The sequence below is a fragment of the Protomyctophum parallelum genome, assembly GCF_964188405.1.
Source record: "Protomyctophum parallelum genome assembly, chromosome: 2".
NCBI classification, from domain to species: domain Eukaryota; kingdom Metazoa; phylum Chordata; class Actinopteri; order Myctophiformes; family Myctophidae; genus Protomyctophum; species Protomyctophum parallelum.
In genome coordinates this window covers 35,247,797-35,273,866 of record NC_139699.1, presented here as the reverse complement: position 1 = coordinate 35,273,866, position 26,070 = coordinate 35,247,797, and the positions used below count along the sequence as shown (strand labels likewise).

General features: G+C 38.1%; 1 protein-coding gene across 1 annotated transcript in view; it reads left to right on the top strand.

The window, feature by feature from the left end:
* Positions 1-1,527: 1,527 nt before the first annotated feature.
* Positions 1,528-26,070, top strand: part of dpep1 (dipeptidase 1) — a 29,666-nt gene continuing 5,123 nt past the window's right edge. Inside the window, exons 1-7 of the mRNA XM_083759182.1 lie at positions 1,528-1,900; positions 2,636-2,762; positions 4,644-4,776; positions 5,290-5,440; positions 6,557-6,626; positions 7,335-7,511; positions 9,295-9,379. Coding sequence (XP_083615308.1) covers positions 1,770-1,900; positions 2,636-2,762; positions 4,644-4,776; positions 5,290-5,440; positions 6,557-6,626; positions 7,335-7,511; positions 9,295-9,379 — 874 coding nt within the window. The 5' untranslated portion in view covers positions 1,528-1,769. The remainder of the gene's footprint in view (positions 1,901-2,635; positions 2,763-4,643; positions 4,777-5,289; positions 5,441-6,556; positions 6,627-7,334; positions 7,512-9,294; positions 9,380-26,070) is intronic.

Sequence of the window (26,070 nt, the reverse complement as noted above, 5' to 3'; positions counted from 1 at the left end):
CTGAAACAATTTTATTGTTGAAACAAGATACTGAAACAATTTAATGTGTTCGTTGTGAACTGAAAGCACACCACTGTGTTTATTAGCAAACTGTAAATAAAGTACCAAACAAATGTGGGTGGGCACCCACTGTCGTTATAGGAATTAACCTTCCGCCACTGGCATGAATTCTTTCAGAAGTTAAAGTTCCATGGTTGGTCTTGCATGAATCCTTTCAGAAGTTATGCACCTTTTTGTGATGGGCCACTACCAGTGCCACACCCACACCCTTTTGGACAATCAGCATGAACATGTTTCATCTTCCTATAACCATGACAAACCTTTTCGCAAAGTTCTGTGATGTAACGTTTCAATTTAGTTTAGCCCCAATAAGCAGTTCTGGCACTAGATTTTGTGCCAATCTGTCCATAACTTTTAGAGATATCGCTAAAGCCCAACCCGCACCAAAGGGTCAAGGCGGTTTTAGCGTTGTCCCTGCGGTGTGATATGTCTTGTTGCACGTTGACCCACGTTGACCCATGTTGACCCTACTGATTCAACGCATGGAATTCAATGGCCCAAACCACAGGGTCGAGACTGTTTTAGCGTTAACTCCTTGCAACCGTTTGGACCCAATGAGTTGCATGGTGACCCTTTGGCTTTAGATAACTCTTTTGGAAGAGGTAATGATAATTATAAACATGACAAAGATCACAGAACAGATTAAAAGACACAATACAACTACAAAGAAGATATGTCATTTCACTAGTTGGAATAAACACACCATTTTAAGTGATTTATTGACAGTGAAGAAATGGAGGGATGAAGGAAGGATACCAGGAAGGATGCAGATGTGTAGGTTCCAGGGGGGGGTCGCCGACCCTGGAGTCTTTGGGGAGGAGGTCGCATGGCACTCGTCGTATGGCGTTCGTCGTAAGGCGTTCGTCTTACGGTGCGCATGGACGATAACCCCCAGCATCAACCTGAGAAGAGAGAAGAGAGTTTAAATGGGGACAGGTATAGATTGACGTGGAGGGCGTTTCTCCTCTTCCTGAACATCTGTTGTTCCAACTCCATAAAATAGATTAAGATCTGGCCAGGAGGAAACAAAAGAAAGGACATATTGTAAATAATAAAACAATAAAACAAGGAGAGGAAACAAAGGGATTATAAGTCTTTATAAAAGTGAAGAGATTTAAAAGATAGTACGTACTGTACTGCGTTTACTATAGTTTGAGAAGCTCAGGCAATAAAAGCTGAGGAGCCTTGACAGCAAAAGCGAACCGGAATTTGGGAAGACATGAGGAGACCCTGCCTCAAGCTTGTAGGCAGTGTGATGAGACCACAGGAATGACACATCAAATCTTTAGTAAGGAAGTAAGGACTATGGGTCTGCTTAGCAAGCCGGTCATCAGGAACTTTACACATTAACCCACGTGTTAGTTACAGCATAAACTACCAGATTTATGACTGGAAAATATATAAAGAGTGATAAGGGAGGAGGAGCAATAGACACCAGCTAAAACCCACAAGAATTCTGGAAGAGGAGACAGAGAGGAGTTCAGGGAGAATACAAACATTTGTAAAAGGTTGGAACAGACAGTCAACGGTGGAGAGGGAGCAGCCACAACTTTGAGGCAGTTGCAGAAAAGTTTCTCCAGATACCTTAGAGGTTAGAGGTCAAGTCAAGGTCACATAGCGTTGCCTGTGCTTTTGTCGGAATTGTACCAGTGGTTAAGGAGTGGAGAGGAAAGTATCTTCATTAAAGGTGCACTAGTAAGGAGCGAGAAATGTTGCCAGGAGTTGTACATGTGTATAGGGTGTTGTGTGTCATATCATGCATCCTCCCACAGCTCTCAGCCGAGGACACATACATGACCAGGGCTCTACAGCTCATGTCTGAGACGCCGCTCATCGATGGGTAAGTGACTCCTAACAACTTAAACCCTTTTATGCTGAGTTTGCCCGGAGACCCCATGAAGGGGTCTATACTAGGCCCCCTCCTTCCTTATACAACAAATATTTATATACTTTGTGATCTTGTAGATATGCTATGTTTGCCAAATGTTCATGTTGTATAGGGACACTTGTATATGGTTCAAGTGGCTAAGACTGATGCTAGAGGAAATAAATGCAATGTTAACAGTAATGTACCACCCTTTTGGGTAAACAATTTACCGGTAATCAAGACATTTTCAGTCTACTGTCATTTTGCACAATGTTAAGTTACAGTTTATGTCGTTGCTGTCGGGTGGAAACCTCATGTGTCCAAAACTGATCATTTTCAGGATTCAAATGAAAAAGTAGCCAAAATATAGCAGATCTACAAGCTCGAAACCACATCGTGACACATTCTGATCTTTGCTACTTTTGTGTGACACTGTAATATGACAAAGTAAGACATTCATTTACGAAACAACATAAAAAGTTAAGAGGTTTCAGCAATGATACCAACAACGTGCTGTGTGCACTAAGCAGCAGCCAGTAAACGGTCACATTCCGCAATAAAAGCAACAGCTGTAAGTCATTTGCCGCGCTGACCAGGCAGAATGTGAGAAGTCTGTGTTTGTGTTTATGTTATGATGAGCCTGTAAAGGAGATGAGCTCTACAATGCATAATATAAGTGTGTGTGCCCTTTGCCTTCTGATTGTTCAGCCATAATGACCTGCCGTGGCAGTTAAGGAAGCAGTTCAATAACCAGCTGAACAAAGTGGATCTGAACACACTCAACAATACACACACTAACATTCCCAAGATCAAGGAGGGGCGGCTGGGGGCACAGGTACGCGCACACACACACACACACACACACACACACACACACACACACACACACATGCGCAGTAGACGCAGTATGCCGAGGTAGAATGTTATATTGTGATATACTGTCTGTATGATTTGTCCTTTTTTCATCTAAAGGCACCCCAATATGTTTATCTAGTCTGAGTTGAGTTATTTTCAAAGCTGAAAGAGCTTAGAATGAGCAGTAGACTGCTCGGGGGAAATAAGTTATTCTCTAGTCTGGCGGTGTGGTCAGTACATCCTCCTATAACACTTGCCAGAATGCAAGAGATCACAATGTCCATGGACTGGGGTGTGGTGTGTACTGTCCCGGATAATCTCATGAGCCCTTTAATAACATATTCTCTCGCCAATTATAACAATTTACAATTCAGGCATTCAGCAGGCCGGATGACGGTGAAGACAGGTGTTTGTGAAAGGCCTAGCCCGTCTAATATACTCTTGTGTAGTCAGACGATCAGAGAAATCCACTTACCGATAGGCTATGTCTAGGGACATTAAAATCCAATTTATGGGCTTGAAGGGCAGAGACAACCAGTGCTATTATAAATCCAATCCTGGATACCATCCCACTATGAAGCACCACTCTAAAGTCTTTGCATTGGTCCTGCAATGCAATTATTTAAAACAAAATCTAATTGTTCCACTCAGGTTAAGCCCCTACATTGAAATTAGATGTCACGGTCACCAGATAGGTAGAGATCTCTCAAGTGGCTATTTATTTGTTTACTTATTTATTTGACAGGGACAAAGCTCATTAAACAACATGTCAGTTTTCACCTCAATGTAAATGGGACAGAGTTAGCCAAAGCTAAATTTCATCTGTAGTCCCTGGGCAGGCTCTTAAAAAATGAATGATAAAAGAAAGACAGAGTGTAGTATGCCTGCACACAACACCATGCGTTGATGCCATGTGTGCATATGTGCAAGCACCCAACACTAAACGTCCATACAAAAACACAGTACAATACAGATAAAAGAAAGACAGTGTGTAGTGTGCCAGCACACAACACCATGCGTTGATGCCATGTGTGCATATGTGCAAGAATGTGAGATCTAATAAAGTATGTAACTTTCCAATGTGAGACAATCAGAGGCGTCAAGGCATGCTCTCCAATTCTTGCAAACATGAAACCAGATTTGTATATTAATCTGTGATTGTGATTACTCTCACTCATGACAAATATTAGAAGCATGCAGTGGAATTACCATGACAGTACACTCCCTTGTCATCTGATCTGAATGAGTGTATCTTTCTTGGCCCCATTCATCCAGGCGTTCTGTGATCTGACAGCATTTTGGTTATTGGGAAAGCTGTGCCCTATACTATATACTATATACTATATAAAGCATGACATAACATTTACAAAACTAGCAAATAAAGCTTATCACTGTAAAATCCTTAGTGTTCATTTATACATTTGTAACTGGGAGTGTTCAAATGTAACCAAACTTGTGGTTCGGGCCGCGCATGTCATCTTCTTAGATGGACCCTCACAGGTCCACTTGGTTACATTTGTACACTCTTAAATAAATGCAGGGTTTTACTGTGTATTGTATCACAAATGTACATGCTTAACCTCTGCTCATTCTGAAGATACTACTGTAGGCCTACTCTCTCAAGACAGAGTGTTAGCTCACTGGATTTTCAAATGGTTGTGCCAAAAAGTCTATACATCAGTGTGCTGAAAATTATTTAAAAAATAAAGTGGATGTATATTTTTAAATATATTTCCATGAACAGAAATGACAAACTAGTTTACTGCTTCCTGTCGCAACTTTTGCAAGGTGAAGACAGTGGAAGAGTGTGTCTGGCTTGAGAGACATACTAAACATTGTATTGCCTTGTGTCCTCTTTTAGTTCTGGTCTGCCTATGTCCCATGTGACAGTCAGTATAAAGACGCTGTCAGGCAGACTCTGGAACAGATCGATGTTGTCCACAGGATGTGTCATAAATACCCGGAGACATTCATGTTTGCTACCAGCAGCCAAGGTGAGACTGCCAGTGATGGACAAAGTACTCAACCCCAGTGGTATATGGTGAAAGTGAAAGCGGCTCTGTCAAATTTGTACTCGAGTTAAAATACAGGAGTACTCCAGTACTTATCCCAGAAATCTTCAACGAATACCAATAATAGTGAAAATAGCAGATCTACAAGTTCACAAATGTGTCCCATCACAATGCGTTCTGAGCTTGTAGATTTCTATTGCTTGTAGTTTGTAGATTTCTACTGCTATTTCACTATATTTTAAATACAGATTAACTGGTTCATTCATAATGTACCTTTTCCCTTCTTGGAAATGTCAAATTACATTTTGTCTTTGAAATGTAGCAGCGTGAAAGTCACAGAAAGTATCCAAAAATGCAAACACTCAAGCAAAGTACAGATACTCTACTTATGTACAGTACTTTTGCTATCCACCACAGTGCTAATGCTACTTTGATCTCAGTTCCCCAGCCAGCTGCTTCATGTATGGTTGCTTTAGTGTCTGTACTCCTCCACAGACATCAGGGAGGCCTTCCGTCAAAACAAGACAGCCAGTCTGATTGGAGTGGAAGGAGGTCACTCTCTGGACAGCAGCCTGGCCACCCTGCGTGTCATGTACCACCTGGGAGTCCGCTACCTCACCCTCACACACTCCTGTAACACACCATGGTAGGACAAAGCAATATCTCTCTCTCTCTCTCTCACATGCACACACACACACACACACACACACACACACACACACACACACACACACACACACACACACACACACACACACACACACACACACACACACACTCATTCAGCCTCGGGCCATGTCTGTGTGCACTTTTATTGAGTGGCTGGTCAAACTGCCTCTTTTGTTGCGGATTCCTGCTGAGATTATTATGATGTGTAGTCAAATCGTGTGGAAGTACCTAACACCTGGAGTAGCCAACATGCCAAAACAACAACGTGCAACATCACTACCAACATTTGAGTCAGAAGTTAGATTCATCTGCATGGCTGAATTTTCTTTTTTTTGGCTTATCTGCAATTTTGCTATAGCAGGCAATCCATGTGTTTCCAGGACTGAGGGACAACAACATTGATTTCTTTTCCCAGGAAGATATATGCAACTGCTTGTTGTTCTGTGGAACCTTGGTCAATCACTTACCTCTATCTATCTATCTATCTATCTATCTATCTATCTATCTATCTATCTATCTATCTATCTATCTATCTATCTATCTATCTATCTATCTATCTATCTATCTATCTATCTATCTATCTATCTATCTATCTATCTATCTATCTATCTATCTATCTATCTATCTATCTATCTATCTATCTATCTATCTATCTATCTATCTATCTATCTATCTATCTATCTATCTATCTTTCTTTCTATCTATCTATCTATCTATCTATCTATCTATCTATCTATCTATCTATCTATCTATCTATCTATCTATCTATCTATCTATCTATCTATCTATCTATCTATCTATCTATCTATCTATCTATCTATCTATCTATCTATCTATCTATCTATCTATCTATCTATCTATCTATCTATCTACTCTCTCTCTCTCTCTCTCTCTCTCTCTCTCTGTCTGTCTGTCTGTCTGTCTGTCTGTCTGTCTGTCTGTCTGTCTGTCTGTCTGTCTGTCTGTCTGTCTGTCTGTCTGTCTGTCTGTCTGTCTGTCTGTCTGTCTGTCTGTCTGTCTGTCTGTCTGTCTGTCTGTCTGTCTGTCTATCTATCTATCTATCTATCTATCTATCTATCTATCTATCCCTCAGGGCCGATAACTGGCTTGTTGATACTGGTTCAGAGGTATCTGAACACAATGGACTGTCTCCATTTGGGAAGGTTAGTTAAAACAAGTTTGGGAAAATAACTTTAATTTCATATCCTTATATAGAATATCCAGTGGTGGATAAAGTAGTCAACCCCAGTACTTGAGTCAAAGTATAGATACTCTAATATTACTCAACTACAAGATGCCTTTGCTCATTCAAATTTGTACCAGAGAATTTGCTTTACAAAAATTCTCAAAATCTCAAAACTACAAGCTCACAAGGTGTCGCATTGTGACGAAAACATACAGTATAGATTACCGGCTTAAAAGTGTATCACCCCACCTTACTTTATTCCACCAATTTCCAGCTAGAATCACCGCACCGTAGTTTCAGTCTCCAACTGTCTGAATGTCCTTCAACATGGCTAAACTGATGATCATGACCATGAAATACATGAACTATCACACAGTTTCACTTTCTTTTTCTATACGGTGAGCGAGTCTTTTCCAGTCAAAGTTTTCCTTATGTTTTTGAGACCACCGCTACCGTAGTTAAGTTTGAAGAGAGAAAAAAAAGGACGAAGAAAGGCGCAACAGTTTCCTCAGTGCTATCACACAGTCAGACATATAATGAGGATGGTCTATGAATTATTGAATTATGAATGATCCACTACACCTATATACTGTGTTGACTGGTATCCCCTGACTAGGGATGTTGGGTTCATGTGGTTAATAACAATATATACTGTCTGTGTCACCCTGCTTGCCTACAACAATAGCAACTGGTCAAGGAAATGAACCGCCTTGGGATGCTGATTGACCTGGCCCATGTGACAGTGAAGGTGATGAACCAGGTGCTGAACATGTCCACGGCTCCAGTCATCTTCAGCCATTCGTCTGCCTATGCTGTCTGTCCGCACAAGAGGAACGTACCTGATGAAATCCTGAGGAAAGTGGTAAGTGAGGGGAAAGGGAGAGGAGAGGAGACTAATGTGAGCATGTGTAAATCAGTGGTTCTCATAATCAGGGACCCCCAGTTTGGTATATAATAATATAAACCTGACTGCCAGATTGCGGCAGTATTGAGTTCAGCAAATGTTGTTCCACCAGGCTAAGTTTGGTATGCATCAGGCCCATATAGGCCACAGTCCCTCATTACTCTGCAACTGGACAAATGGAACCAAATGGACCTGTGAGGTTCATTTGTACATGTTGTTACAGACCTATAGGGGTCCATTTGGGTCCTAATGATCAATGATTTAGCTGGGGACCACCTAGAACCTCAAAGACCCCTGGAGGGGTCTCTAGACTGAACTTTGCCGCACTGAAATAAACATACAGTCCAATTGAATGCACATGTGCAGTGCAGGATGAAAAAAGAAATACTTAATGGTAAAACCAAATTGGATATATGGACGTCGGACTGAGTTTATTATGCTTCAAGATGAATAATATTGGTGCCACTGAATTCACCTTGGGAAAACATCCAGCCTTTTCAGAATATTATTTTACATAACACAGTCCAACATAATCTGGGAGGGAGAGTCAAGTCTGAAAATGTCCACCACAATACAATATTGATACTCTCAGAGCCCTCTCCTTGTGCACATCCATTCAACCTGGATGTGGAACGTCCTTCAACTGTTGCTTGTTATCTCTGACAGCTGATAGGTGTGTGTGTGTGTGTGTGTGTGTGTGTGTGTGTGTGTGTGTGTGTGTGTGTGTGTGTGTGTGTGTGTGTGTGTGTGTGTGTGTGCAAGTGTGTGCAAGTGTGTTTTTTTCTGTTGTCCTATCAGTGGCAAAATGTTTGTGCACACCGCCAGTAGGCCAATCCGTCAACAACTGTTATTTAAAGGAACTATACAACATGCATTTTAAATCTGTTTTTAACATTTAATATCATATTGTTTATGTGCCTCAAACATATTTCTAATGGTTTGAGCCTAAATCACCACTCTGATATAACCACTCCATGTCATTTCTGTCTGGGTTCTAAAGCAGTTTTTAACTGCAGTACCACAATGTCCTGATGTGGTGGGGACGTTGTGTATGCAAATTATTTTCGCCGCAACATTAATTAACATTAATTCAATCCTACATTATACATCGGCTATTCAAAGATAGCTGATCTACAAGCTCACAATGTGTCGCAGACTCGCGTGTCATGTTTATGAGATTGTTTTTTTTTTTTAAGTTTGACAAATTCTGACAGATTTGAGCATTTTGATGAGTATTTCTATATTGTGGTAATGCTACATTTGCTTGAAAAGAAAAACTTGAAGGATCTTGAACACTCAGGGTCTCATTTTCTCCCTAAATGAGTCTGGTTTAATAGTATCGTGTCATGGGAACTTGATCGAGCCTTCGGGGCATCTAAAAGTGGTTGCATGGATATTGGCTTCACCAATTTTGACCTGAGATCAGATTCTAAAAGTGTCTTCTACATCCTGACAGTTTTCTGAAAAAGCTATGTTTCTATGTCAGTCGTTCTTCGATTTTTCAAAAATAGCAGACCTACAAGCCCATAGCGTGCCACTCTGTGGCGCGCTATGAGCTTGTAGATCTGCTATTTCTCAATAGCTAAAGCATAATGCTAACACCAAAAGGGGTTCCTGCCCGAAATGGGTTAATAGTATCATGTCATGGGAACTGCAGGCTTTGGAGCATCTGAAAGTGGTTGCATGAACATTGGCTTAAATTAAATTAATTTAAAGGATTCTCACAAACATGTCTCTGCAGAGTGAAAAGAACGGCATCGTCATGGTGAACTTCTACAACGACTATGTCACCTGCGACAAGACCGCTACCCTCTCTGATGTCGCTGGTAAATTATTACACCGCTGAAGGTCTCATTAGCTATCCTTACCTTTAACCACTCCACCACTAATACAGATAAAAAGGTTCATTAAGTACAAAGGAGGAATGGACTATTTCTTTGAAAAGGCCTAATCTGAAATCAGCGTGCGTGTGCGCACACACGTGCGTGCGTGTGTGTGTGTATACACCATAGACTGTAGGTATACACACACACAATTATGTATATAATATTATATATATATTCTAGATTCACTGTGCATAAAGCTAAATATTTCAAACCTTTTTTTGTTTTAATCTTGTTAATTTCTGCTACTCAATATTTGGTGTTTGGTCTGGGCTCCTTTGAACTAATTACTTGGCGTAAGTGGTGTGGGCCACACCACTTACGCTGAGTAATTAGTGGCCAAGTAATTAGTGGCCTCCATGGAGGCCATCCATCAGACTGTGGCACTGTTGAGGTGGCCTGTAGCTCATCTGCCTCTTGGGTCTGGTGTTTTATGGCGTTCAGGTCAGGCTAGTTGGCAAACGCAGTATAATACCATGGTCAGTACACCAGTTAGCCTGCTAGTAATTTTGGCACTGTGGGCAGGTGCCAATTCTTGCTGGAAAAGGAAATCAGCATCTCCATAAAGCTTGTCAACATACGGAAACACAAAGTGCTCTAAAATCTACTGGTAGATGGCTGTGTTGGCTCATGTATTTTATGATTCATTTATATATTATATTACAATGTATATTTTTGAGGGGCGCTAACCCCTCTAACCCTGTATACAGGTTTAATGTTTGTCTTTAGTTCAATGTTTGTTTAATAAACACCATTGACAATGAAGGGAAAACGTACATAATTTTGTAACTCATTACGTCATATTGTCTCTTTATGTAAATGACATTTAATGTTTGTGTTGGCACCGTTTGTTCACCATTACATCACCTAACCTAATCAACATGAGTTAGATTTTAATATATTAGCGCCCCTCACTTCACACGGGTGTGATTTTTTTTAGATGGACATGACGTTAGTTCGTGTGAGAGAAGGACACAGAGGACAGGGTGAAATGGAAGCAGATGATTCGCTGTGGCGACCCCTGAAGGGAAAAGCAGAAAGGAAAAGATATGCCATGATTCACTAGAATAATTTCTATAGTGTGCTGCTGAATGCTTCATGAAACTGCAGTATAGGACGTTTGTGGCTAAAGCTTTAGTTATGAATAAATAAAACACTGACAGTTAGACTAGCTCACCTGTAAGGATTCTGTACATATTTGACAGGATATTGTCGACACCCAGTTTCCTCCTCTGATGACTCTTTTCCTCTGTTGAGGGATAAAGTTATTAATGCAATGTGTACCCTGAATGAGAAGAGGGCAAGACACATGCTTGAAGGGCCATCCATCCATGGTCAAGCAGTCGCTGTGCGCATCCCACTGAGCAGTGTTTTTACCATTGAAATTAGTTTCCATCACCTCCCAGTACTCGCTTAACTCCATGTGTTGTAGTTTCTGAGTTATAACTTAAATGCCCAATGCATTCTCTATGGCAATAGCACAAACTTTGGCATGCTACTAGTCCTACATACTTACACCTAGCAACCCCATTCTAGCCTACTTAGGTTCCTCTTACGTAGGACTCTTACGGTGGACATGTTTGCCTGAAAAGGAATCTTTGAAATGTTTCATAGTTTTAGAAATATAGTGCTTTCAAAGACATTTCAAGACATTTGGCAATGGCTCAATGGCAGACATTGGCACGTCAAAAAAGCACTTTCACCTAGAAACTCCATTCACACTTTTTATTAATCAGCTTACTGTGGAGACACATGCTGGAACTTTTTACTTTGAAATGTTTTGTAGTTCCTGAGTTATTTAACTTAAACGCCCAATGCATTCTCTATGGCAATAGCACAAACTTTGGCATGCTACTATAGTCCTACATATTTAAACCTAGCAACCCCATTCTAGCCTACTTAGGTTCATCTTACGGTGGACATGTTTGCCTGAAAAGGAATATTTTAAATGTTTCATAGTTTAAGAAATATAGTGCTTTCAAATTTGAGACATTTACTATGGGGCTCAATGGCAGACATTGGCACGTCAAAAAAGCACTTTCACCTAGAAACTCCATTCACACTTTTTATTATTCCGCTTACTGTGGAGACACATGCTGGAACTTTTTACTTTGAAATGTTTTGTAGTTTCTGAGTAATTTAACTTAAACGCCCAATGCATTCTCTATGGCAATAGCACAAACTTTGGCATGCTACTAGTCCTACATACTTACACCTAGCAACCCCATTCCAAAATGATGACGTTCTCTCTACCGCAACATACTTAAAACTAGCGGTGTATGAGAATGGGTGTTGCGGAGGATGAGAAACATTAGCATGTTTTGCTAACAACAGAGAAGCCTACATACTTACACCTAGCAACCCCATTCTAGCCTACTTAGGTTCATCTTACGGTGGACATGTTTGCCTGAAAAGGAATATTTGAAATGTTTCATAGTTTTAGAAATATAGTGCTTTCAAATTTACAATCGGGCTCAATGGCAGACATTGGCACGTCAAAAATCACTTTCACCTAGAAACTCCATTCACACTTTTTTTTTTTTTTTTAAGATATTTTTTTTGCGGCTTACGCCTTTTATTGATTTTTTAAGGGACAGACAGTAGGCTGACAGGAAACGGGAGAGAGATGGGGGGATGACATGCAGTAAAGGCCGTGTCGGGTCCGGGAGTCGAACCCGCGGCACACTGCGACTGGATTACCAGTCCGGTGCCCAGACCGTTACGCTACGGCCTGGGCATTCACACTTTTTACTATTCAGCTTACTGTGGAGACACATGCTGGAACTTTTTTATTTTGAAATGTTTTGTAGTTTCTGAGTTATTTAACTTAAACGCCAAATGCATTCTCTATGGCAATAGCACAAACTTTGGCATGCTATTTTATTTTCTCCAAAAATTCAATCATTTTTTTTTAAATCCTCAAAAATGATGAAAAACGGCGTGCTGTATAGTATGCCGTACGATATGGGCTATAGCCCATATCCTCGTGGTGTATAGCGGTGTATGAGAATGGGTGTTGCGGAACACAATGCATTCTCTATGGCAATAGCACAAACTTTGGCATGCTACTAGTCCTACATACTTACACCTAGCAACCCCATTCTAGCCTACTTAGGTTCATCTTACGGTGGACATGTTTGCCTGAAAAGGAATCTTTGAAATGTTTCATAGTTTTAGAAATATAGTGCTTTCAAATTTACAATGGGGCTCAATGGCAAAAATGATGAAAAACGGTGTGCTATAGTATACCGTACGATATGGTCCAAAATGATGAAAAACGAGGATTAATTTGTTTTTTTTTAAACGATGGGCTATAACCCATCATTTAAAAAAAAATCAAATCCTCAAAAATGATGAAAAACGGCGTGCTATAGTATGCCGTACGATATGGTCCAAAATGATGAAAAACGAGGATTTTTAAAAAAAAATCAAAAAACGATGGGCTATAACCCATCGTTTTTTTTTTTTTTTTTTTAATCCTCAAAAATGATGAAAAACGGCGTGCTATAGTATGCCGTACGATATGGGCTATAGCCCATGGTCCAAAATGATGAAAAACGAGGATTAATTTTTTTTTTTAAATTAAAAAAAACCGATGGGCTATAACCCATTGTTTTTTGTTTTTAAACGGCGTGCTACAGTATAGTATGGCGTACGATAAGGGCTATAGCTCATATCCTCGCGGTGTATAGCGATGTATGAGAATGGGTGTTTCAAATTTACAATGGGGCTCAATGGCAGACATTGGCACGTCAAAAATCACTTTCACCTAGAAACTTTTTATTATTCAGCTTACTGTGGAGACACATGCTGGAATTTTTTTATTTTGAAATGTTTTGTAGTTTATGAGTTATTGTGGGCTCGCCACAGCGAGCACACACTAGTTACTCTCAGTTTATATTTGTGGGCTCGCCACAGCGAGCACACAATAGTTCTTGTCAGTTTATATTTATTCTGCTTCTTTATTCCACCCTTTTTTTCGGTTTCTTACTACTTCCACATACTTTATGCTAGAAATTTAGTTCAAACTTCAAACTGTTCAGCTCTTTGCAGTTATTTATGCTCCAATTAGAATTTTTACAAAGCTTTATACTTTTTATACTTTTTAACTTTTTAACTTTTTTTTACATTCTTTATAGTGAGAGTCGATGGAAGAAAGGTCCCATTTTTCACAGTTAACTTTTTTGAGCTCTTATAACTCCGTCATACTTTCACTTTGAAACTTCATTCAAACTTTATAATGTTCATCTATCTTTGAACTTTCATTGGTGAAAAAGTTTATACTTTTAAAAATATTTAACTTTATTTATAGTTTTTTCCTCCCATCGACAATGTATGGGATTTATCTCTAAATCAACCTCACTTTTGCAGCCTCATTACTCTGGCATACTTTGTCGTAGAAACGTGATTTAAACTTTAGAAAGCTCACACGACTCTGGACTTTTTCGTGGTTCAAACCGTATTCGAATACGTTAAACGGTTTTTCCGAAATCGCAGTTCAATCGCAGGCCGTTTCGCCTAATTACTGCCAACTTAGAGTGCGGGGCTTCTTTCACTAGAGTGCGGAGAACAGAAAATCTTTCCTTGAAATTTTACCAAACAAATTGTCGTCCCGACCAAAATATACATTTTACACGCATGTTCTTTGGTCATTTTGTAGCCACACATGTCCTCTTTCACACAATGTGACCACCAAAGCACAGAGACATACAGAATGTGAACTACGGCCTTTTAAGTGACACAAATACAGTCAAGCTGCTCATTGACCTCCATTGTATCATTATTACGAGGAAATTATCGCGATGACAATTCTTAACTCGCTCTTATAACCACATTTTCGATCGTACCAACACCACAATCGCACATGGTGTACCTCAATATCTCAGGCCACTCACAGCGAAAAAAATATTTGCATTCGACTTTTACTTTTTGCGATAGAGCAATTTGTTCGGGCATAGTTTCCCCCCATTCAGGACCATTGTAAAATAGCAGACCTTCAAGTTGCGCGCCACTCATAGTGCTGGCAGTCTTTTACACTTCCACAGCTGAGACATATAAGGGCTTAATTACAGGGCTGAAATTAAAGTTACAAGATCTCAATGAGTTGCTCTGCGATACCTTGTGGGCTTGTAGGTCTGCTATTTGTGCAATTGGATGGCCTTTACACAGCTCTCGCAAGAGCACGCACGCACGCACACACACACCCTGTCTTCCTATTGGCTGGCCTTTACACAGCTCTCGCAAGCGCACGCACGCACGCACACACACACGCACACACGTTTATAAAAAAAATACTTTCAGAAAGAAAAAAAATGAAAAAAAAATTAAATAAATTAAATAAAAAAAGTTAAAAAAAAGTTAAAAAAAATTAAAATAAATTAAAAAAATTAAAAAGTTAAAAAAAAAAATGAAAAAAATTGAAAAAATTAAAAACATTTAAAAATTAAAAACTTTAACTTTTTTTTTTAAACTTAAAAAGAAAAGACTTTCAATAAAGAACTTAATATAATTTTTTTTTTACATTTAAAGAAAAATCTTAGACCATTATCAATAATCATTGTGTTTATGCTTTTAAAGATAGGCCTATATGCTATTTGAACCTTCTTTTTACATGTAAAAGTATGCTATTTCTGTTAAGCTCATGAATGCTTTTATATGTATACTCCCTCCATTGGATTGACTCTTTTTTTTCTTTTTCTTTTTTTACCTTTTCTTAATTCATCAAGAATACATTCTAAAGCATTATTCATACATTACAAATCATTAGTAGACAGTAATACTTTACTTACTTTATTCTGCCACTTTTTGGGCATCGTACTACTTCCACATACTTTATTCCGCTTTATGCAGTTATTTATGCTTATTCTTTTTACAGATTTTTATACATTCTTTTTTTAACTTTTGCTTCAGCTTTAATACACTTTCTACTGTACATTATATACATTGCGTCTTTTGGCGAGCCCACGCAGTTTCTGCAGGGAACTGCTTTCTAGTTCAACTTAAACGCCCAATGCATTCTCTATGGCAATAGCACAAACTTTGGCATGCTACTAGTCATACATACTTACACCTAGCAACCCCATTCTAGCCTACTTAGGTTCATCTTACGGTGGACATGTTTGCCTGTAAAGGAATCTTTGAAATGTTTCATAGTTTTAGAAATATAGTGCTTTCAAATTTGAGACATTTAACATGGGGCTCAATGGAAGCTCTATAGGCACGTCAAAAGTCACTTTCACCTAGAAACTCCATTCACACTTTTTATTATTCAGCTTACTGTGGAGACACATGCTGGAACTTTTTTTTAATTTTTATGTTTTGTAGTTTATGAGTTATTTAACTTAAACGCCCAATGCATTCTCTATGGCAATAGAACAAACTTTGGCATGCTACTAGTCCTACATACTTACACCTAGCAACCCCATTCTAGCCTACTTAGGTTCATCTTACGGTGGACATGTTTGCCTGAAAAGGAATCTTTGAAATGTTTCATAGTTTTAGAAATATAGTGCTTTCAAATTTGAGACATTTAACATGGGGCTCAATGGCAGCTCTATAGGCACGTCAAAAGTCACTTTCACCTAGAAACTCCATTCACACTTTTTATTATTCAGCTTACTGTGGAGACACATGCTGGAACTTTTTTTTATTTTTATGTCTTGTAGTTTATGAGTTATTTAACTTAAACGCCCAATGCATTCTCTATGGCAATAGCACAAAATGTGGCATGCTACTAGTCCTACATACTTACACCTAGCAACCCCATTCTAGCCTACTTAGGTTCATCTTACGGTGGACATGTTTGCCTGAAAAGGAATCTTTGAAATGTTTCATAGTTTTAGAAATATAGTGCTTTCAAATTTGAGACATTTAACATGGGGCTCAATGGCAGCTCTATAGGCACGTCAAAAGTCACTTTCACCTAGAAACTCCATTCACACTTTTTATTATTCAGCTTAATGTGGAGACACATGCTGGAACTTTTTTTTATTTTTATGTTTTGTAGTTTATGAGTTATTTAACTTAAACGCCCAATGCATTCTCTATGGCAATAGCACAAAATTTGGCATGCTACTAGTCCTACATACTTACACCTAGCAACCCCATTCTAGCCTACTTAGGTTCATCTTACGGTGGACATGTTTGCCTGAAAAGGAATCTTTGAAATGTTTCATAGTTTTAGAAATATAGTGCTTTCAAATTTGAGACATTTAACATGGGGCTCAATGGCAGCTCTATAGGCAAGTCAAAAGTCACTTTCACCTAGAAACTCCATTCACACTTTTTATTATTCAGCTTACTGTGGAGACACATGCTGGAACTTTTTTTATTTTTATGTTTTGTAGTTTATGAGTTATTTAACTTAAACGCCCAATGCATTCTCTATGGCAATAGCACAAAATTTGGCATGCTACTAGTCCTACATACTTACACCTAGCAACCCCATTCTAGCCTACTTAGGTTCATCTTACGGTGGACATGTTTGCCTGAAAAGGAATCTTTGAAATGTTTCACAGTTTTAGAAATATAGTGCTTTCAAATTTGAGACATTTAACATGGGGCTCAATGGCAGCTCTATAGGCACGTCAAAAGTCACTTTCACCTAGAAACTCCATTCACACTTTTTATTATTCAGCTTACTGTGGAGACACATGCTGGAACTATTTTTTATTTTTATGTTTTGTAGTTTATGAGTTATTTAACTTAAACGCCCAATGCATTCTCTATGGCAATAGCACAAAATTTGGCATGCTACTAGTCCTACATACTTACACCTAGCAACCCCATTCTAGCCTACTTAGGTTCATCTTACGGTGGACATGTTTGCCTGAAAAGGAATCTTTGAAATGTTTCATAGTTTTAGAAATATAGTGCTTTCAAATTTGAGACATTTAACATGGGGCTCAATGGCAGCTCTATAGGCAAGTCAAAAGTCACTTTCACCTAGAAACTCCATTCACACTTTTTATTATTCAGCTCACTGTGGAGACACATGCTGGAACTTTTTTTTATTTTTATGTTTTGTAGTTTATGAGTTATTTAACTTAAACGCCCAATGCATTCTCTATGGCAATAGCACAAAATTTGGCATGCTACTAGTCCTACATACTTACACCTAGCAACCCCATTCTAGCCTACTTAGGTTCATCTTACGGTGGACATGTTTGCCTGAAAAGGAATCTTTGAAATGTTTCATAGTTTTAGAAATATAGTGCTTTCAAATTTGAGACATTTAACATGGGGCTCAATGGCAGCTCTATAGGCAAGTCAAAAGTCACTTTCACCTAGAAACTCCATTCACACTTTTTATTATTCAGCTCACTGTGGAGACACATGCTGGAACTTTTTTTATTTTTATGTTTTGTAGTTTATGAGTTATTTAACTTAAACGCCCAATGCATTCTCTATGGCAATAGCACAAAATTTGGCATGCTACTAGTCCTACATACTTACACCTAGCAACCCCATTCTAGCCTACTTAGGTTCATCTTACGGTGGACATGTTTGCCTGAAAAGGAATATTTGAAATGTTTCACAGTTTTAGAAATATAGTGCTTTCAAATTTGAGACATTTAACATGGGGCTCAATGGCAGCTCTATAGGCACGTCAAAAGTCACTTTCACCTAGAAACTCCATTCACACTTTTTATTATTCAGCTTACTGTGGAGACACATGCTGGAACTTTTTTTTATTTTTATGTTTTGTAGTTTATGAGTTATTTAACTTAAACGCCCAATGCATTCTCTATGGCAATAGCACACAATTTGGCATGCTACTAGTCCTACATACTTACACCTAGCAACCCCATTCTAGCCTACTTAGGTTCATCTTACGGTGGACATGTTTGCCTGAAAAGGAATCTTTGAAATGTTTCATAGTTTTAGAAATATAGTGCTTTCAAATTTGAGACATTTAACATGGGGCTCAATGGCAGCTCTATAGGCAAGTCAAAAGTCACTTTCACCTAGAAACTCCATTCACACTTTTTATTATTCAGCTCACTGTGGAGACACATGCTGGAACTTTATTTTTATTTTTATGTTTTGTAGTTTATGAGTTATTTAACTTAAACTCCCAATGCGTTCTCTATGGCAATAGCACAAAATTTGGCATGCTACTAGTCCTACATACTTACACCTAGCAACCCCATTTTAGCCTACTTAGGTTCATCTTACGGTGGACATGTTTGCCTGAAAAGGAATCTTTGAAATGTTTCATAGTTTTAGAAATATAGTGCTTTCAAATTTGAGACATTTAACATGGGGCTCAATGGCAGCTCTATAGGCAAGTCAAAAGTCACTTTCACCTAGAAACTCCATCCACACTTTTTATTGTTCAGCTTACTGTGGAGACACATGCTGGAACTTTTTTTATTTTTATGTTTTGTAGTTTATGAGTTATTTAACTTAAACGCCCAATGCATTCTCTATGGCAATAGCACAAAATTTGGCATGCTACTAGTCCTACATACTTACACCTAGCAACCCCATTCTAGCCTACTTAGGTTCATCTTACGGTGGACATGTTTGCCTGAAAAGGAATCTTTGAAATGTTTCACAGTTTTAGAAATATAGTGCTTTCAAATTTGAGACATTTTACATGGGGCTCAATGGCAGCTCTATAGGCACGTCAAAAGTCACTTTCACCTAGAAACTCCATTCACACTTTTTATTATTCAGCTTACTGTGGAGACACATGCTGGAACTTATTTTTATTTTTATGTTTTGTTTTTTATGAGTTATTTAACTTAAACGCCCAATGCATTCTCTATGGCAATAGCACAAAATTTGGCATGCTACTAGTCCTACATACTTACACCTAGCAACCCCATTCTAGCCTACTTAGGTTCATCTTACGGTGGACATGTTTGCCTGAAAAGGAATCTTTGAAATGTTTCATAGTTTTAGAAATATAGTGCTTTCAAATTTGAGACATTTAACATGGGGCTCAATGGCAGCTCTATAGGCAAGTCAAAAGTCACTTTCACCTAGAAACTCCATTCACACTTTTTATTATTCAGCTTACTGTGGAGACACATGCTGGAACTTTTTTTATTTTTATGTTTTGTAGTTTATGAGTTATTTAACTTAAACGCCTAATGCATTCTCTATGGAAATAGCACAAAATTTGGCATGCTACTAGTCCTACATACTTACACCTAGCAACCCCATTCTAGCCTACTTAGGTTCATCTTACGGTGGACATGTTTGCCTGAAAAGGAATCTTTGAAATGTTTCACAGTTTTAGAAATATAGTGCTTTCAAATTTGAGACATTTAACATGGGGCTCAATGGCAGCTCTATAGGCACGTCAAAAGTCACTTTCACCTAGAAACTCCATTCACACTTTTTATTATTCAGCTTACTGTGGAGACACATGCTGGAACTTTTTTTTATTTTTATGTTTTGTAGTTTATGAGTTATTTAACTTAAACGCCCAATGCATTCTCTATGGCAATAGCACACAATTTGGCATGCTACTAGTCCTACATACTTACACCTAGCAACCCCATTCTAGCCTACTTAGGTTCATCTTACGGTGGACATGTTTGCCTGAAAAGGAATCTTTGAAATGTTTCATAGTTTTAGAAATATAGTGCTTTCAAATTTGAGACATTTAACATGGGGCTCAATGGCAGCTCTATAGGCAAGTCAAAAGTCACTTTCACCTAGAAACTCCATTCACACTTTTTATTATTCAGCTCACTGTGGAGACACATGCTGGAACTTTTTTTTATTTTTATGTTTTGTAGTTTATGAGTTATTTAACTTAAACTCCCAATGCATTCTCTATGGCAATAGCACAAAATTTGGCATGCTACTAGTCCTACATACTTACACCTAGCAACCCCATTCTAGCCTACTTAGGTTCATCTTACGGTGGACATGTTTGCCTGAAAAGGAATCTTTGAAATGTTTCATAGTTTTAGAAATATAGTGCTTTCAAATTTGAGACATTTAACATGGGGCTCAATGGCAGCTCTATAGGCAAGTCAAAAGTCACTTTCACCTAGAAACTCCATCCACACTTTTTATTGTTCAGCTTACTGTGGAGACACATGCTGGAACTTTTTTTATTTTTATGTTTTGTAGTTTATGAGTTATTTAACTTAAACGCCCAATGCATTCTCTATGGCAATAGCACAAAATTTGGCATGCTACTAGTCCTACATACTTACACCTAGCAACCCCATTCTAGCCTACTTAGGTTCATCTTACGGTGGACATGTTTGCCTGAAAAGGAATCTTTGAAATGTTTCACAGTTTTAGAAATATAGTGCTTTCAAATTTGAGACATTTAACATGGGGCTCAATGGCAGCTCTATAGGCACGTCAAAAGTCACTTTCACCTAGAAACTCCATTCACACTTTTTATTATTCAGCTTACTGTGGAGACACATGCTGGAACTTTTTTTTATTTTTATGTTTTGTAGTTTATGAGTTATTTAACTTAAACGCCCAATGCATTCTCTATGGCAATAGCACAAAATTTGGCATGCTACTAGTCCTACATACTTACACCTAGCAACCCCATTCTAGCCTACTTAGGTTCATCTTACGGTGGACATGTTTGCCTGAAAAGGAATCTTTGAAATGTTTCATAGTTTTAGAAATATAGTGCTTTCAAATTTGAGACATTTAACATGGGGCTCAATGGCAGCTCTATAGGCAAGTCAAAAGTCACTTTCACCTAGAAACTCCATTCACACTTTTTATTATTCAGCTTACTGTGGAGACACATGCTGGAACTTTTTTTATTTTTATGTTTTGTAGTTTATGAGTTATTTAACTTAAACGCCTAATGCATTCTCTATGGCAATAGCACAAAATTTGGCATGCTACTAGTCCTACATACTTACACCTAGCAACCCCATTCTAGCCTACTTAGGTTCATCTTACGGTGGACATGTTTGCCTGAAAAGGAATCTTTGAAATGTTTCACAGTTTTAGAAATATAGTGCTTTCAAATTTGAGACATTTAACATGGGGCTCAATGGCAGCTCTATAGGCACGTCAAAAGTCACTTTCACCTAGAAACTCCATTCACACTTTTTATTATTCAGCTTACTGTGGAGACACATGCTGGAACTTTTTTTTATTTTTATGTTTTGTAGTTTATGAGTTATTTAACTTAAACGCCCAATGCATTCTCTATGGCAATAGCACAACATTTGGCATGCTACTAGTCCTACATACTTACACCTAGCAACCCCATTCTAGCCTACTTAGGTTCATCTTACGGTGGACATGTTTGCCTGAAAAGGAATCTTTGAAATGTTTCATAGTTTTAGAAATATAGTGCTTTCAAATTTGAGACATTTAACATGGGGCTCAATGGCAGCTCTATAGGCAAGTCAAAAGTCACTTTCACCTAGAAACTCCATTCACACTTTTTATTATTCAGCTTACTGTGGAGACACATGCTGGAACTTTTTTTATTTTTATGTTTTGTAGTTTATGAGTTATTTAACTTAAACGCCCAATGCATTCTCTATGGCAATAGCACAAAATTTGGCATGCTACTAGTCCTACATACTTACACCTAGCAACCCCATTCTAGCCTACTTAGGTTCATCTTACGGTGGACATGTTTGCCTGAAAAGGAATCTTTGAAATGTTTCACAGTTTTAGAAATATAGTGCTTTCAAATTTGAGACATTTAACATGGGGCTCAATGGCAGCTCTATAGGCACGTCAAAAGTCACTTTCACCTAGAAACTCCATTCACACTTTTTATTATTCAGCTTACTGTGGAGACACATGCTGGAACTTTATTTTATTTTTATGTTTTGTAGTTTATGAGTTATTTAACTTAAACGCCCAATGCATTCTCTATGGCAATAGCACAAAATTTGGCATGCTACTAGTCCTACATACTTACACCTAGCAACCCCATTCTAGCCTACTTAGGTTCATCTTACGGTGGACATGTTTGCCTGAAAAGGAATCTTTGAAATGTTTCATAGTTTTAGAAATATAGTGCTTTCAAATTTGAGACATTTAACATGGGGCTCAATGGCAGCTCTATAGGCAAGTCAAAAGTCACTTTCACCTAGAAACTCCATTCACACTTTTTATTATTCAGCTCACTGTGGAGACACATGCTGGAACTTTTTTTTATTTTTATGTTTTGTAGTTTATGAGTTATTTAACTTAAACTCCCAATGCATTCTCTATGGCAATAGCACAACATTTGGCATGCTACTAGTCCTACATACTTACACCTAGCAACCCCATTCTAGCCTACTTAGGTTCATCTTACGGTGGACATGTTTGCCTGAAAAGGAATCTTTGAAATGTTTCATAGTTTTAGAAATATAGTGCTTTCAAATTTGAGACATTTAACATGGGGCTCAATGGCAGCTCTATAGGCAAGTCAAAAGTCACTTTCACCTAGAAACTCCATTCACACTTTTTATTATTCAGCTTACTGTGGAGACACATGCTGGAACTTTTTTTATTTTTATGTTTTGTAGTTTATGAGTTATTTAACTTAAACGCCCAATGCATTCTCTATGGCAATAGCACAAAATTTGGCATGCTACTAGTCCTACATACTTACACCTAGCAACCCCATTCTAGCCTACTTAGGTTCATCTTACGGTGGACATGTTTGCCTGAAAAGGAATCTTTGAAATGTTTCACAGTTTTAGAAATATAGTGCTTTCAAATTTGAGACATTTAACATGGGGCTCAATGGCAGTTCTATAGGCAAGTCAAAAGTCACTTTCACCTAGAAACTCCATTCACACTTTTTATTATTCAGCTCACTGTGGAGACACATGCTGGAACTTTTTTTTATTTTTATGTTTTGTAGTTTATGAGTTATTTAACTTAAACTCCCAATGCATTCTCTATGGCAATAGCACAAAATTTGGCATGCTACTAGTCCTACATACTTACACCTAGCAACCCCATTCTAGCCTACTTAGGTTCATCTTACGGTGGACATGTTTGCCTGAAAAGGAATCTTTGAAATGTTTCATAGTTTTAGAAATATAGTGCTTTCAAATTTGAGACATTTAACATGGGGCTCAATGGCAGCTCTATAGGCAAGTCAAAAGTCACTTTCACCTAGAAACTCCATTCACACTTTTTATTATTCAGCTCACTGTGGAGACACATGCTGGAACTTTTTTTTATTTTTATGTTTTGTAGTTTATGAGTTATTTAACTTAAACGCCCAATGCATTCTCTATGGCAATAGCACAAAATTTGGCATGCTACTAGTCCTACATACTTACACCTACCAACCCCATTCTAGCCTACTTAGGTTCATCTTAGGGTGGACATGTTTGCCTGAAAAGGAATCTTTGAAATGTTTCATAGTTTTAGAAATATAGTGCTTTCAAATTTGAGACATTTAACATGGGGCTCAATGGCAGCTCTATAGGCACGTCAAAAGTCACTTTCACCTAGAAACTCCATTCACACTTTTTATTATTCAGCTTACTGTGGAGACACATGCTGGAACTTTTTTTTATTTTTATGTTTTGTAGTTTATGAGTTATTTAACTTAAACGCCCAATGCATTCTCTATGGCAATAGCACAAACTTTGGCATGCTACTAGTCCTACATACTTACACCTAGCAACCCCATTCTAGCCTACTTAGGTTCATCTTACGGTGGACATGTTTGCCTGAAAAGGAATCTTTGAAATGTTTCATAGTTTTAGAAATATAGTGCTTTCAAATTTGAGACATTTAACATGGGGCTCAATGGCAGCTCTATAGGCAAGTCAAAAGTCACTTTCACCTAGAAACTCCATTCACACTTTTTATTATTCAGCTTACTGTGGAGACACATGCTGGAACTTTTTTTATTTTTATGTTTTGTAGTTTATGAGTTATTTAACTTAAACGCCTAATGCATTCTCTATGGCAATAGCACAAGATTTGGCATGCTACTAGTCCTACATACTTACACCTAGCAACCCCATTCTAGCCTACTTAGGTTCATCTTACGGTGGACATGTTTGCCTGAAAAGGAATCTTTGAAATGTTTCACAGTTTTAGAAATATAGTGCTTTCAAATTTGAGACATTTAACATGGGGCTCAATGGCAGCTCTATAGGCACGTCAAAAGTCACTTTCACCTAGAAACTCCATTCACACTTTTTATTATTCAGCTTACTGTGGAGACACATGCTGGAACTTTTTTTTATTTTTATGTTTTGTAGTTTATGAGTTATTTAACTTAAACGCCCAATGCATTCTCTATGGCAATAGCACACAATTTGGCATGCTACTAGTCCTACATACTTACACCTAGCAACCCCATTCTAGCCTACTTAGGTTCATCTTACGGTGGACATGTTTGCCTGAAAAGGAATCTTTGAAATGTTTCATAGTTTTAGAAATATAGTGCTTTCAAATTTGAGACATTTAACATGGGGCTCAATGGCAGCTCTATAGGCAAGTCAAAAGTCACTTTCACCTAGAAACTCCATTCACACTTTTTATTATTCAGCTCACTGTGGAGACACATGCTGGAACTTTTTTTTATTTTTATGTTTTGTAGTTTATGAGTTATTTAACTTAAACTCCCAATGCATTCTCTATGGCAATAGCACAAAATTTGGCATGCTACTAGTCCTACATACTTACACCTAGCAACCCCATTCTAGCCTACTTAGGTTCATCTTACGGTGGACATGTTTGCCTGAAAAGGAATCTTTGAAATGTTTCATAGTTTTAGAAATATAGTGCTTTCAAATTTGAGACATTTAACATGGGGCTCAATGGCAGCTCTATAGGCACGTCAAAAGTCACATTCACCTAGAAACTCCATTCACACTTTTTATTATTCAGCTTACTGTGGAGACACATGCTGGAACTTTTTTTTATTTTTATGTTTTGTAGTTTATGAGTTATTGTGGGCTTGCCTCAGCGAGCACACTATTGTTGTGGGCTCGCCTCAGCGAGCACACTATTGTTACCCTTGGATTTCAAACTTCGGTTTCCTACTAGTTCCACATACTTTATGCTAGAAATTTAGTTCAAACTTCAAACTGTTCAGCTCTTTGAAGTTATTATTGCTTCAATTAGAATTTTTACAAAGATTTATACCTTTTATACTTTTATACTTTTTAACTTTTTTAACTTCCTCCCATAGACAATGTATGGCATTTTATCTCTAAATCAACCTCACTTTTGCAGCCTCATTACTCTGGCATACTTTGTTGTAGAAACCTGATTTAAACTTTAGAAAGCTCACACGACTCTGGACTTTTTCGTAGTTCAAACCGTATTCGAATACGTTAAACGTTTTTTCCGAAATCGCAGTTCAATCGCAGGCCGTTTCGCCTAATTAGTGCCAACTTAGAGTGCGGGGCTTCTTTGATTAGAGTGTGGGAACAGAAAATCTTTCCTTGAAGTTTTACCAAACAAATTGTCGTCCCGGCCAAAATATTCATTTTACACGCATGTTCTTTGGTCATTTTGAAGCCTCACATGTCCTCTTTCACACAATGTGACCACCAAAGCACAGAGACATACAGAATGTGAACTACGGCCTTTTAAGTGACACAAATACAGTCAAGCTGCTCATTGACCTCCATTGTATAATTCTTACGAGGAAATTATCGCGATGACAATTCTTAATTCGCTCTTATAACCACATTTTCGATCGT